Below are 12,843 nucleotides of genomic sequence, written 5' to 3'. Positions count from 1 at the left end.
GGGACACATGGATGCGGACACACGGACACACACACAAAATGCCGGGTGATCTCATAAGCCTACTGGAAAGTAGGCTAAAAACCTTCTGTGTGTATGCCTACACATGTTCATATACGAAAACAAGGTAGTTGGCTTTAGCAGTCCTATTGGGGCTGTTTGCACTAGGGGCTCATCCTAGCTTTCCAGAGTAAATCAAACAATCTCTGAGGATTTTTAGAAAAGTAAAGAAACTGATTTATTAAATTTCTATAAAAATAGTTTGGTTTAAGTTTCAGCTTTTTGGTTACAGAGTATTTCAAAATGCCCAGTTCTTTCTGTTGGGAATTCTCTCTGGTAAGAGAATCTCTTTTTCATTATAGCAGAGTGCACAGAGGCACAACACAGTGGAATTTGGTTAGGCATGTGTATATGCTGAGAGTTAAGTAACTTGGAGCCAGTTCATAGTTTCAAATCAATATATATGGCATTTATTAGAGAACTCCATTCTGGATAGGAAAGTGAGGAGTTAGGGTCTCTAATCTATCTGGCTAGCTGGATGCAGATGGATTCTGCATCTCTGCACACATGGTGCAGGGAGAGGAGCTTGCATGTTGCAAGGTAGAAGGAACAGGAAGAGAAGGGAGAGAGGAAGGAGGAAGTGTCCCTGAGATTAGCAATCTACATTCCAAAGGGATAGTGTCAGAGCAGTAGAGAAGGGATGACCAATGTCTTGACCCTCTAGCCCTCTGACTCACTAGTCTGTTCTCCACTGTCATTGAGACAAGAGAAAGCGCAAAGTCCTTAACTTTCAACACTTTCTTAGGCGGCCCACAATGAAATCTTAGTTACTCACTTGCAACAAAGCAGATATTTGGAAATAATAATATTAATTAATTAATTAATTAATTTTACATTTATATCCCACTCTTCCTCCAAGGAGCCCAGAGCAGTGTACTACATACTTGAGTTTCTCTTTCACAACAACCCTGTGAAGCAGGTTAGGCTGAGAGAGAAGTGACTGGCTGAAATGCAAAGCACACCCATAAAGCAAAATAATTCCTGATGCAAAGTCTGACTAAACAAAATTTCTCCTATGCTAGATTCCGAAGCCTCAACAGCCTGGGCTTCCTTTCCCTTGAAAACTCACCAAAATTCCCAATGAGATCAAGTCCCTGCAAAATCTCTGACCTTCTGAGTTTCTCTTGCAGAATTTCGCATGTGAGAGCAGGCACCACGCTGGTCACTATTTCTCTCCACACTCTCCTCCAACATTGGCTCAAACCCCATTCAGAAGCTGTATCACAGATTGAGGGCTGAGGTGCACAGTGTAGTGACAGAGAATAGTGATGTTATGGCTGAAATTAGATTAGAATCAGAGACTCCCTGGCACACAGTACATGCAGTATTAGCCTCTGTGCTTCCGAAGTGAGGGTGCTCTTGCAGAAGAGCACAATTATTTTTGTTGCTCACTCTCTCCTTGCTCTGGAAGCACTCTATGACCTACGGAAAACATATCCCTGAAGGTTGCGCAGCCCTCAGGAACATGTTTTCACAGGTCAGAGAGTGACAAAAATTGTGGTGTGTTCTTGCACAACAGCACCCTCGCTTTGGAAGTGTGGAGGCTAAGCTAGTACTGTGCACGTGTTTTTGTTAGAAGCACGTGTACACCATTGGTCAGAATGTCAGCCATTGTTTTTACTTTGGATGATACCCAAGAACCTTCTCTATTCAATTTCTCTGAAAACCAACTTGAACTGAAGGTGATGGAGACTTTCCCATCATATTTATTTAGTACATTTGTATACCGCCCCATACAAAAAAGTCTGTGGGTGGGACTTTATAAGATATAATATTGTTATATTATAACAATATAAAGATACAAAGAGGCAACATACACAATATGTAGTTGAAGAACTGTTGTATAAAATTTAGCATTCTACAATGATTAATGCTTCCTTGTAATCTTTATGCTTCAGCTTGACAATGAACGGTTAGAACAAATATCAAAAATGGCTTTGATGAAGGAGACTATTGAGTCCATAGAAATGGAGATGAAAATATTGGCAAGAAGGGCAGTGGACTTCGAAAGCGAGGTGAACAAACAAAAAGCAGCTAATGCTTCATTGAGGTATTAAAAATATGTATACATTTGTGTCTGTTGACTGGCAACTGCTCAATTATAAGAGACTAAATGCAGATCTCTCCACAGTCCTTTGTTTTATTGTTACCTTAATCATTTGGGGCCTGAACAAGTATTCTCTGCAATCAGATGTATCAGTGAGGTACCAAGAATAGTCTAGTCTGAAACTGGGGTGATTTTTGTTGTAGTATGTAGATTATAGACTCTTGCTCTTTACTTAAGTTGAATATGACTGCTCACTTCATACACCAGGTTGACACTTTTTAAAAAAGAGTTCAGTAATTTGTAGTTTGTTTGCACTGCTAATCACATATTCAAAAGCTTGCTTTATTCCATAATTACCAGCTATATGTTAGTTATCATCTGTCATCCACATTTTAGCATGACTGTAGCAAGGTGGAGTGGGCCCTGGGTCAAAAAGCGAAGATGGGCCGCTGTTCCCCACTACCTTTTTCAGAGACGTGTGAGGGCGAGGACAAAGAAAAAGCTGTCACCAAGCTGGCAGCCCCACCCCAGGGGCACACACACACACACACACACACACACACACACACACACACACGCCCAGTTGTAGCTATGGCCCTGCATTTTGGTCCTGTTGCAAAATTTGCATGCAAAAATGCATTTAAATTGCCCTTGTTGTTAATCTTCAGCATACTGAATGAAAAAACAGAGCATAATCTTTCAGAAGCTGAACGACAACTTTCAAAGAAAAAATATGAATTGCAACTCACTCAGGAGAAAATTATGTACCTGGATGGAGAACTTGGTAAGTTCAAAGTGCTATGCTTTTTTAAAGAAATAATAACTTTGATTATCAAGTGGGATAATCAAACCTTTTACAAAGGTGATTCCCCCCCCCCAATGTAATTTATCTTTATTTGGGACCTACTTCATAGTCCACCTAAAATAATCTATTCCTCTTGTTGTTTTGTGTGACATTACTTTTCTATAAAGTTCAATAAATAATGAAATAGAAGAAGAAAAAGAAAAGAATTGTTTTTTGTCACTGAAGGAAAACCTACTGCATGCTTAATAGTTTCTTACATTACTACTAAATTAACTCAATGATAGATCATCTACACATTCTTGGATGACCAAGGTGATAATTATTTTTTCCTCTACGGGGATGGCAAGGGGCAGTAAACCAGGAGTTTGACTGGGACATGATGGGGCAAGAGCTACTTACTATTATTACATTTTTATACCAGCCCATTTAGTAGCCCTGAGTGGTTTACAGCTTTTGCCATAAATGTAACTGGTATTCCTATACTCTTGATATTGTTTCCTATTCTGGGCAGGAGAAAAATGGTCTATTGTGGGGGATCAAGAGATGGATCTGGATCGTGATCCATTGCATTAATAAGGAATGGGTTCTGTGCCTGTGCAGGGATCTCGCGGGTAGATTGACTAGCTCCTTGTGACGCCCACTCTGCCCTGCATGTGTTCCATGCTTCCGTTGAAATTGGCAGTTGGGGGTGCCATTTTCTCAGTTTTTATTTGATCACCAAAGCCTCAACACTTCATTGCTGGCTCCTCGGTTCAATTAGATTCTATAGAAAGAGAGAGAAAGGGTGGAGGGGGGGGGAACCATTAAAAAAAAAACTCCTGCTGAAATTGGACTTGTTTTGACTATTCTATTGCTCAATGAACTGAACTTGGTATTTTGGACTTTAAGATCTTTTGTGGCCTTGCGGAGCCCTGGCCTTGGGGGGGGGGGGCCTTCCATGATGGAGACCAAAAAAACTTTCAAGTGCTGCGTGAAGTGCAGGGCTAAATTGCTGTTTATTGATTACTGCTTGCTGTGCTTTGGTGATTCCTGCTTGCTGTGCTTTGGTGAACAACACAACCCGGCAGCTTGCAAAATTTGCTATTCTTATTCAAAGCGGATCCTAAAAAATTGGGTGCTGAGGCTGTGTGCAGTGCTTTATGATGAGGCACTCTGGCCTCTGATGCCTTGGCTGAATTACCCATCAACATCAGGGTCAAGATCAAGTTCGACGTTGGGCTTGGTGTCAGGTGAGCAGTTGAGGTCTGCGATCATGCAGTCTAAAGCCTCAAATAAGTGTATGGAGTTCAAGCGGCCAAAAGAGGTCCTCAAACTGGCACAACGGCACAAGACGAAGAGGAGGCACTCCTCGGATGAGGAGCGGAAATCTCCACCGCATAAAAAGCATTGGAGAAAGTCCAGGTCGATAGGCAGCACCCCTTCTCCTACTGGGTTGCAGGGTGACAGCCCTCCCACGATGTCGAATATTGTTCCATTGGCATAGAGGGTGTTGACTTTGAGGAATCTGACATCGGCATCACAGCCGACATTGACTGCTGTCTCCATATCAGCATCAGTGGCTGGCTTGACATTAGTGTTGATGTCAACTTTGATACTGACCAAGACATTGACAGAGGGGCCTAGATGCCTGTTTGCCATGGTCCTGCCACAGAGAACATTGTAGTTGTCTCTGGTGCAGACACTGGTACAGTCCCCTTCAATGCCTTTGCCACAACAATGCCTAGATAGAGGGGATTTCATCGATTTTGCAACAGAGGGACAGGATCAGGAAGAAGAAGCCTCTCCAGACTATAATAAATTGCTATCTATGTTGGATTCCACAAATAGTACCCCCTCGGGATCAACCTTCCATGGTTTCCTAAGTAGTTGACCTGGATGTCGAGGAGGTTCCTATCTTGGTCCTGAAAACACTATTGATGATGATGATGATGATGATGATGATAATTCGATTTCTATACCGCCCTTCCAAAAATGGCTCAGGGCAGTTTACAAAGAGAAATAACAAATAAGATGGCTCCCTGTCCCCAAAGGGCTCACATTCTAAAAAGAAACATAAGACACACACCAGCAACAGTCACTGGAAGTACTGTGCTGGGGGTGGATAGAGCCAGTTACTCTCCCCCTGCTAAATAAAGAGAATCACCATGGTAAAAGGTGCCTCTTTGCCCAGTTAGCAGGGGTATGCCCAGTTAGCAGGGGTATTGATGTCGCCACTGCGAATCTCAGCAACCAAGCCAATGATACCAGTCATTGATTGGTATCAATTTTACCAGCTGAGCCAAAGATTGATGTCGCCGTTGCATTTTCCAGTAGGTGACCCTGTAGTGACAAATCCATTTCTGGTGCTGCCACAACCTGCAGCATTAGTTACAACAGCGACTTTTACTCCACTGTCATGGAAGTCACCGGTTCAATATGTAAATATGCATGGAATACTGCACCAGTGCTTGCAGGGTTTGCATGGTCAGAGGGAGATCACCCATACTTGCTGTTTTTGACATATGACTGCTTCTATGCTCCGAGAGGATTATGCAGAGTGAAGTGGGCTTTGCAGCAGCCATTGCCTGGTCTGCCTGAGAGGCTACTGGTTCAGGTTATCCTAGGCTACATGCCTCAGCCTATAGTGCCTATTTAATCTGTGAGCAGACGTCTTAGTGTCTCAACAGCCTGCCAAACACAAGCTACAGTGGAATATCAGCATGTGCAACCACAATAGCCTCCTGCACTGAAGCTAAGTACACCAGCTCCATGGCCTGGGGGGAGCCACAGGTGCCACTCACTCCCGTGGGGCCACCTGCACAGCCGAGGGTGCCAAAGAAAAAGCACATGAAAAAAGGTGACTCCAGTGGCCCTTCCTTTGTAGGGTGCAGGTGACAGTGACTCTTCAGAGTCCCCAGATACGGATTCGGATGACATGGGCCATCCCTCTGTCCTGCCCTCAGATGTGCCTCCCAAAACATCTATCTCCCCATCGGAGGAATTAAAGGCCTATCATGCACAAATCAGAGAAATGGCAAAAGCATTGGGCCTAGAACTAAAGCTACCTGAAGCAGATCTTGAAGACCTGGTCTATAATATGATGGCAGCTGCGAAAATATCTCACCCAGTCACACTTTCAGCGCTGCCGGTGATTACCAAGACAGCACAGTTGGCTTGGGAGGTGCTTCAGACCTCCATGCTTACTTCAAAATGCCTGGAACGCTTATATAGAATCCAGGAGGAAGACAACACCTACCTTTTGCATCATTCTGTGCCAAACTCCTTTGTAATTGATTGAGTGTCCACTTCAAAATCTGGACATCACCAAACCACACCACCTGATAAGGAACGAAGAAAGATGGACATTATAGGGAGGAAGATTTATTCCACCTCTAGTTTGGCTGTACGTATTGTGAACTATGCAGCGTGCATGGCCAGATATAATCATTATCTATGGGATGACTTGTTTCAGGACTCTACATCGATGACTCCAGAGGAATTCCAAAGCAAATATGCTGAAGTTTATGAGAAGACTACTGCCATCACTAGACATTTGCTCAGCAACATTTGGCTGAGACAGAGTCACAGGCCATGGCGATAGCGATGACTGTGTCATCATGCCTGGCTGAGGTCCACGAACCTTTAACAAGACATGAGTGGACACATAGAGAACTTGGCTTATGATGGCAAAGGCCTATCTAACAAAAGCACAGACTCTACTATGGAGTCTATTTAAAAGTCCAAGTATACGGCGAAGACGTTCATGGCTGCAGCTGCGTCCCGTTACCAACCTTATGGGAGACAGCATGCTACTTATAAACAACAGGAAAGGAGAGATTTTAGACATCAATACCGACCTTACCAAGGGCTATGCCCTAACAAGGGCTTTGGCCAGTGGCCTAAGGGCCAGAATAATAGGCCCATTTAAGACCAAAGCAAACAGTCTCTTTGATCTGCTCTACCATCCACTGCACTTGGAACAACAACCACCTGCCATTGCACACAACGCCTGCTTTGTGGTTGCCAACTCCAGCAAATTGGTAAGCCATGCCCCAGATGTCAACGCATAAATTCAGACCAGTGGGTGCGCAGAATTATCTTGACTGGTTACACTTTAGAGTTCAAGACTGTGCCTCCGTTCTCGGTCATGAAATACACAAGAGTAACTCCTACATTACTGGAAGAAGTAAAGGTGCTGGTGGAAAAATTGGCAATCGTCCCTGTGTGGTGGATGGAAAGAATGTTTGGATTTTACTCCTGATACTTTCAGATCCCAAAGAGGGATGGAGGAATTCTGGCAATCATGGATCTTTGGGGCCTCAATTGGTTTGTGTGGGCACGCAAGTTCAGGATGACGATGTTGCAAGGAATACTGCCTCTCCTGTGCAGGGAGGAGTGGGTGGCAATGTTAGATTTGAAGGACGCATACTTCCACATAGGAGTACAAGAGAACCACCTCAAGTATCTGCAGTTTACAGTAGGAGATGCAGTGTACCAATATGCTGTCCTTCCCTTTGGATTGTCAACTGCCCTGCGAGTATTCACAAAGGTCATGGTGGTGGTTGTGATTCACCTTTAAATGGAGGGTGTTGTGATCTTCCCATTTCTGGACGACTGACTTCTGGTAGGAAGCGATAGAGAAAAGTTACTTTCTCAGATTCTGTTGTAAATCTGTTGGCATGGCTGACTCGATAGGATTTATGATCCCTCCAGCTCTACTTCTGTGAGTCCAGATCAAAATTCTGTAGATAAGAGTAGCAGCTTAGCTGCACGGATGAAAGCGAAGAATGACTGTCAAAGATAAAGTAGTATAAGCAAAATAAAGTCCCTTGAAACTAACTAGGTACCCCTCTCTAACATATCTGAGCAATAACTGAAACGAAGGAGCAAGGAAGGAACAGAACAAGGACAGGCTGAAACAATAAAGGGTGAACAATTCTAAGTACGAGGAACACTGTCTACGGAAGGCAACGCTGCGGACAGTACCGTCTCAGGAACAGCGTCCGCTTGATATAGAGCTCGAGATAACTGGCAGCCAATCAGGCTTTCCTGACTCAGCATTTCTGTTTCCTCTCCTGTGAAACCTTGTACCTGCATGTCTCCCACTGAGCCTTTCTCTTGAGATGTCGTCTTAACACAGGTGAAATTCAAGCTTCCTCCTGATCAGTGTCCTCAGCCCTCATCTCTGCCAGCTGTTCAGATTCCCCTGTCTGTTGCTGCCTCACCTCAGCTCTAGAGTCTGTTCTCACAGCCAGGTCCTCCTGCTGTGCTTCTGAACCTGCTCTCCCAACCAAGTCCTCCCGCTCCACCTCTGACTCTTCTGACTCAGAGGTCTGGGCCATGACAGATCCTCTATGTGTTAACGTTACTATGGGACCTAGGCATCAATGTCAACTGGAAGAAGTCAAATCTGGAACCACAGAAATTCATAAGTTATATTGGGGCGATTCTGGATGTGCAGGGGAAAAGGGCATTCTTACCAAAAGAGCCATTTCAACAGATCAAGGACCTGATTTGTCTCTTCCACAGGATGCCGTTGCAAACTGCATGCAATGTGCAGAGGCTGATGGGGTTGATGGTGTCCTGCAATGCTACAGTGCCCTGCTTGTGTCTGTGGATGCGTCTGCTGCAAATGTAGTACCTCAGACACTTTTTCCCCATTGTCAACAGTCAGCAGATGTTGCAGGAGCTTCCAGAAGGGGTACTACAGTCCCTACACTGGTGGATGTTGGAGAACAATCTATTGGGAAGCGTCTCATTCAAGCCATTGACTCCCGTGGCATGGGTGACCCTGTCAGGATGGAGGGCACATGGTGCAGAACATCAGGGGCAGGGAGTGTGGATAGCATAACAGTGATGCTAACACATAAATTACTTAGAGTTACTGGCAGTGTTCATGGCAGTGAAAGTGTTTAAGCTCCTCCTCCAGAACAGAATGATGCAATTCCAGCTCAACAACACCACAGCCGTTGCGTATCTTGGCGGGTGGAGGGATGGTGTGCCTGTGCCTTTATACCCTCAGGCCATACACACATGGGGTGTGGACAATGTGCTGGTGGACGACCTCAGCCGATTGATACAACACTACCAGCACCACGAGTGGGAACTCAACCACATCTACTTGCAATGGGTGTTCGACCTATGGGGATACCCAAGTGTGCACATGTTTGCGACTACTGTCAACAAAATGTGTCCGTGATTTTGCTCGCATGTCAGTGTCGGGAGGGGATCCTTGGGGGATGTTTTTCAACATATATGGACCAAAGGTCGTCTTTACATATTTAGCAAATTTAACCCAGCCTTTGTCTTAGAGCACTCTCACATTAGGGCAAGAAAAATGCTGAATTATCCTCTCTCTTGCTTTCACCCACAAAGGCTGTTCCTTTAAAACTTTCCTGTTTCCCTAGTAGCTTAGTTGCTGCCACCACACTCACTTTTTAACAGAGTTTAATCCCCCCACCCTGGCACGTGCGAAATTCCAGGGAACTCTCCTTCTCTTTCCCAATGGAAAAGTACAAAAAAACCCTTCCACGTGCAAGCCTACACATGATGAGAAAACTTGGTAGAGTTGCTGAACAATCAAATTGAGGTGTGTTTCATACCAGAGCAAACCCTTTCCCAGCCCCCGTTTCCTGAGTTAAAAATCCACTCAAGAGGTTGGTTACAATTGCAAAGAACAAAAAGAAAAATAAACTTTATTCAAACTACTACAAACTGCCTCTGTTTGAGGCTTTCTCAGCTTTTAGTTACAGGTAAAAGGAACACTCTAGCTACAAGAATACTTCAAAAAAACACCCTCAGATGATATTGGGGCAGCACACTTTAAAAATCATGGTTACCCAGTTGCACAGAACATAGATGTAAGAAAATACAAAAAGCAACTTTAAATCTTTATATAGACTTTTGCTACGCCCTGTTGGAATGGCACAGGCTCAGCGTTTCTTAGCTTAGTTGCATTACAGATAAAACACCATAGAACAGTTGTAAGGATCCTTAATTAAAAACAGCCACGCAAGGCTGTTTTCAGAAGGAAGAGCTAGTTCTTGTCTTGGGAGCTGCCGAAGATTTTCGGGGGACTTGTGGAAAGCCCTCAGAAGTCCGGTGAATCCAGAAAGGATTCTTCTTCCAAACCCAGGACTGCAAGGAGTTTGCTTATCACCAGCAATTCAGAATCTACCTGCTTTAAGATCATATGGACTACCATTCTCTTGAATTCCTTCACAGTTAAGTACTATATATCTTTGACTTTTACCTCTTTCATGTTCATATCTTTCTTCCTACTAATTGAGAAGATTTGGAGCTTTGGGAATAAAGCACAGCTATATGAATGGTTTCATTGTTCTTGAAAGGAGTGCTACCACTGCAATGCCATAAATATAACAAGATTTTAAAGTTATCCTTGACTCAGCGAGGAGTAAGATTTGAGACTTTGACTAACTGTTTCTTATAACTAGATTTTTATCTTGGTTGTAATTCTTTCAGACTTCGGCTTTGCGACTGAGGATCTACTTTTTGCTTTCGTTTTTCATAATTGTTGTTTGTGTTTGTTTTTGTTTTCCTTTTTAATACCAAAGACTTATTTATATTACACTGTTTATTAATTGCTTTCGTGGTTCTTGTAATTACTTATAACCTTTGAATGCTGTTGGACAGGCTTATCTATCATTATGGACGCTTTTGATTTATGGCAGAAGGATCTGACTGTTTGTACTTGTATATGGAAAAGACTTTTTTTTTAGAGGAGTTAATTGCATCCTATGGAGAAACTTGAAAGACATTACTCTTGGACTATGTTTATGCAGTGTTATAAATTCAGCAGTGGACTATGAATTAAGTCCTTTCCTTTCTTCAATAAGCTTCTCTTAACTTCAGAATCTCAGATGGACCTATTTTTTACTTTCAGATGTCTTATGCATAGTGTTAAAAATTCACATATGGATTAATCGCCTTTGGAATTTCATTACATCATCTTTCATCCCACTCTCTTTTCTTCTTCTTCTCTCTGATTCATATGCTGTAATTCTTATGATTACCATATGAGGGGCTCAGAGTTTTATAATTTACATAATGTGATATTGAAATTTCTGAATTAGACTTCCAGTGGGTATGCGTGGTACCTAAATCTGATTTAGGTACCACGCATACCCACTGGAACCACTGGAAGTCTTATGTTTTATGTTTCATGTACTCTATTCCTTTCATTTTGTTATGATATTTCTTATGTACTCTATTTTTTTTTAATTTGACTATGATATGAGCATGCTAAGATCACAAGAATAATGTTCAAGGAAATTTATAACTTATTCACATTCATGTTTAAATTAGGGACATAATTTTGGTTTCTTTTTTTCTTTCTTTTCTTTTCTTTTCTTTTATATAACCCCAAGGTAAACATAGCTTCCCCCCCACACACACATTGGGTTGCTCTATCTCTTTTCTCTTTTCCCTTTTTAAATTTTAAATTGGAGTATTGCTTTGGCTAAGACTAAAAGAATGGGTTTGTTAACTGATGTAGTTATAATGACGGAGTTACAATCTCAAGAAGAGACGTTATCTTTATCTGAGTTTCAACAGACTATAATCATGGAGCTGTGTAGGTTTTCTGATCGAATTGAAAGGAAGTTGGATCTCCTGTATACATTTCCCCCCACATGTGAACTGGCTGAAAAGAATCTGGTTCTGAGGTGTCGCTGAAAAGAATCCAGCTAGCCTAGAAACACAAGAACCTTCGGCTTTGTTGCTTTTTGACTTGAATATTTTGTGATTGGAACAACATATGGGGAAGCAGATCCCGGAAAAGATCTTTTTTTCTACACATCTTGGATTTTTTTATTCGAGGAATTCATAGACTGAGCTCCAGACAAGACAGAGATAAGAATCCTCCAAGAAACATCAAGATCACATATAGATGGGTGGTACTTTTCAAGCTTGAGATTTTTCTGGAACAGCAGAGATATAGATTCCCCTTGATGCAGAGAGGGGACATAGATTCCTCTGGGTACTGTAATGGATTTTTTGATAACTACAGACAAATTCTAGGATGAAGATCAACCGGAAGATTAAAAATGATTTTCTTAAGGGAAAGAACGAAGTCAGTGAGTTTTAAGATTGTTTGTTACCAGGTTTTTCCCCTTTCTCTTCTACATTTACATATCAATCTTTGGATGAAGTTTAAGTACAAGATTGGAAATGGCTTTTCTTTTTCTTTTTTTAGAGATAGAATAGAAATCTGCGAGATCAATGTGATCTTATTCCCTTTTTATCACAAGACACTGCTAGAAGATCCAATATTTACATTTAAAATTAGCAGTCAATTTCAATTTTAACAAATACTTAATCACAGTAGCAGTAGTTTAATGATATATTAACAATACCATAATATAGTCAACTTGCAACATAGTCTCAGATAGGTTCATATTATCATTGAGTTTTCTATACTTCTTATAACCCTAGTATTCAGGTTTTGCTTATCCTTCTCTTTTCCTTTTCTTCCCTTCCTTTATATCTTGCCACAATGGAATTAATAACAGGTTTTTAAGGTTATTATCATTTATACCCAGAATGGAACTTTACTCTTGAATTGTAGTAGACAGATATAGAAGATGCATCTATTCCTTCTCTCTTGTTAATCCGGGAATTTTTTTTACAAAGCTTGTTCACTTTTTAGGTTATTATTTATATCTGAAAACCGATTTTTTCCTAATAATAACGTGCTGAACTGCATTTCTCTATGTTTTTATGCTTCTTATAACTTTGTTATTCGAGAAGGTCTTTGACAAGGTGGAAGAGGTTTTCTTGTTCTATTTTCTTTTTCTGACTATGTATAACATCTTATATACACTTGTAATTTGGAAATTCAAGGGATGTAACCATGCTTCTATTCTTTTTTTAATCTTAAAATAAAATTGTGGGGTTTTTTTAAAGTAAGGTTATGCAAGGCACACGAAAACAAAAG

The 12,843-nt window shown here is 41.8% G+C and overlaps 1 protein-coding gene across 12 annotated transcripts in view; it reads left to right on the top strand.

Moving 5' to 3' along the window:
- The window catches only part of TSGA10 (testis specific 10), a 140,221-nt gene that overhangs the window by 57,963 nt on the left and 69,415 nt on the right, over positions 1 to 12,843 (top strand). For all 12 annotated transcript variants that reach the window (XM_053305721.1, XM_053305729.1, XM_053305724.1 and 9 more), the window contains 2 exons: positions 1,956 to 2,107; positions 2,773 to 2,888. In XM_053305721.1, the coding sequence (XP_053161696.1) occupies positions 1,956 to 2,107; positions 2,773 to 2,888 (268 nt within the window). The remainder of the gene's footprint in view (positions 1 to 1,955; positions 2,108 to 2,772; positions 2,889 to 12,843) is intronic.

Source organism: Hemicordylus capensis, chromosome 3 (genome assembly GCF_027244095.1).
Source record: "Hemicordylus capensis ecotype Gifberg chromosome 3, rHemCap1.1.pri, whole genome shotgun sequence".
Taxonomy (NCBI): Eukaryota; Metazoa; Chordata; class Lepidosauria; order Squamata; family Cordylidae; genus Hemicordylus; species Hemicordylus capensis.
The sequence above is the reverse complement of the archived record's forward strand: the minus strand, read 5'-3'. Positions and strand labels throughout refer to the sequence as shown.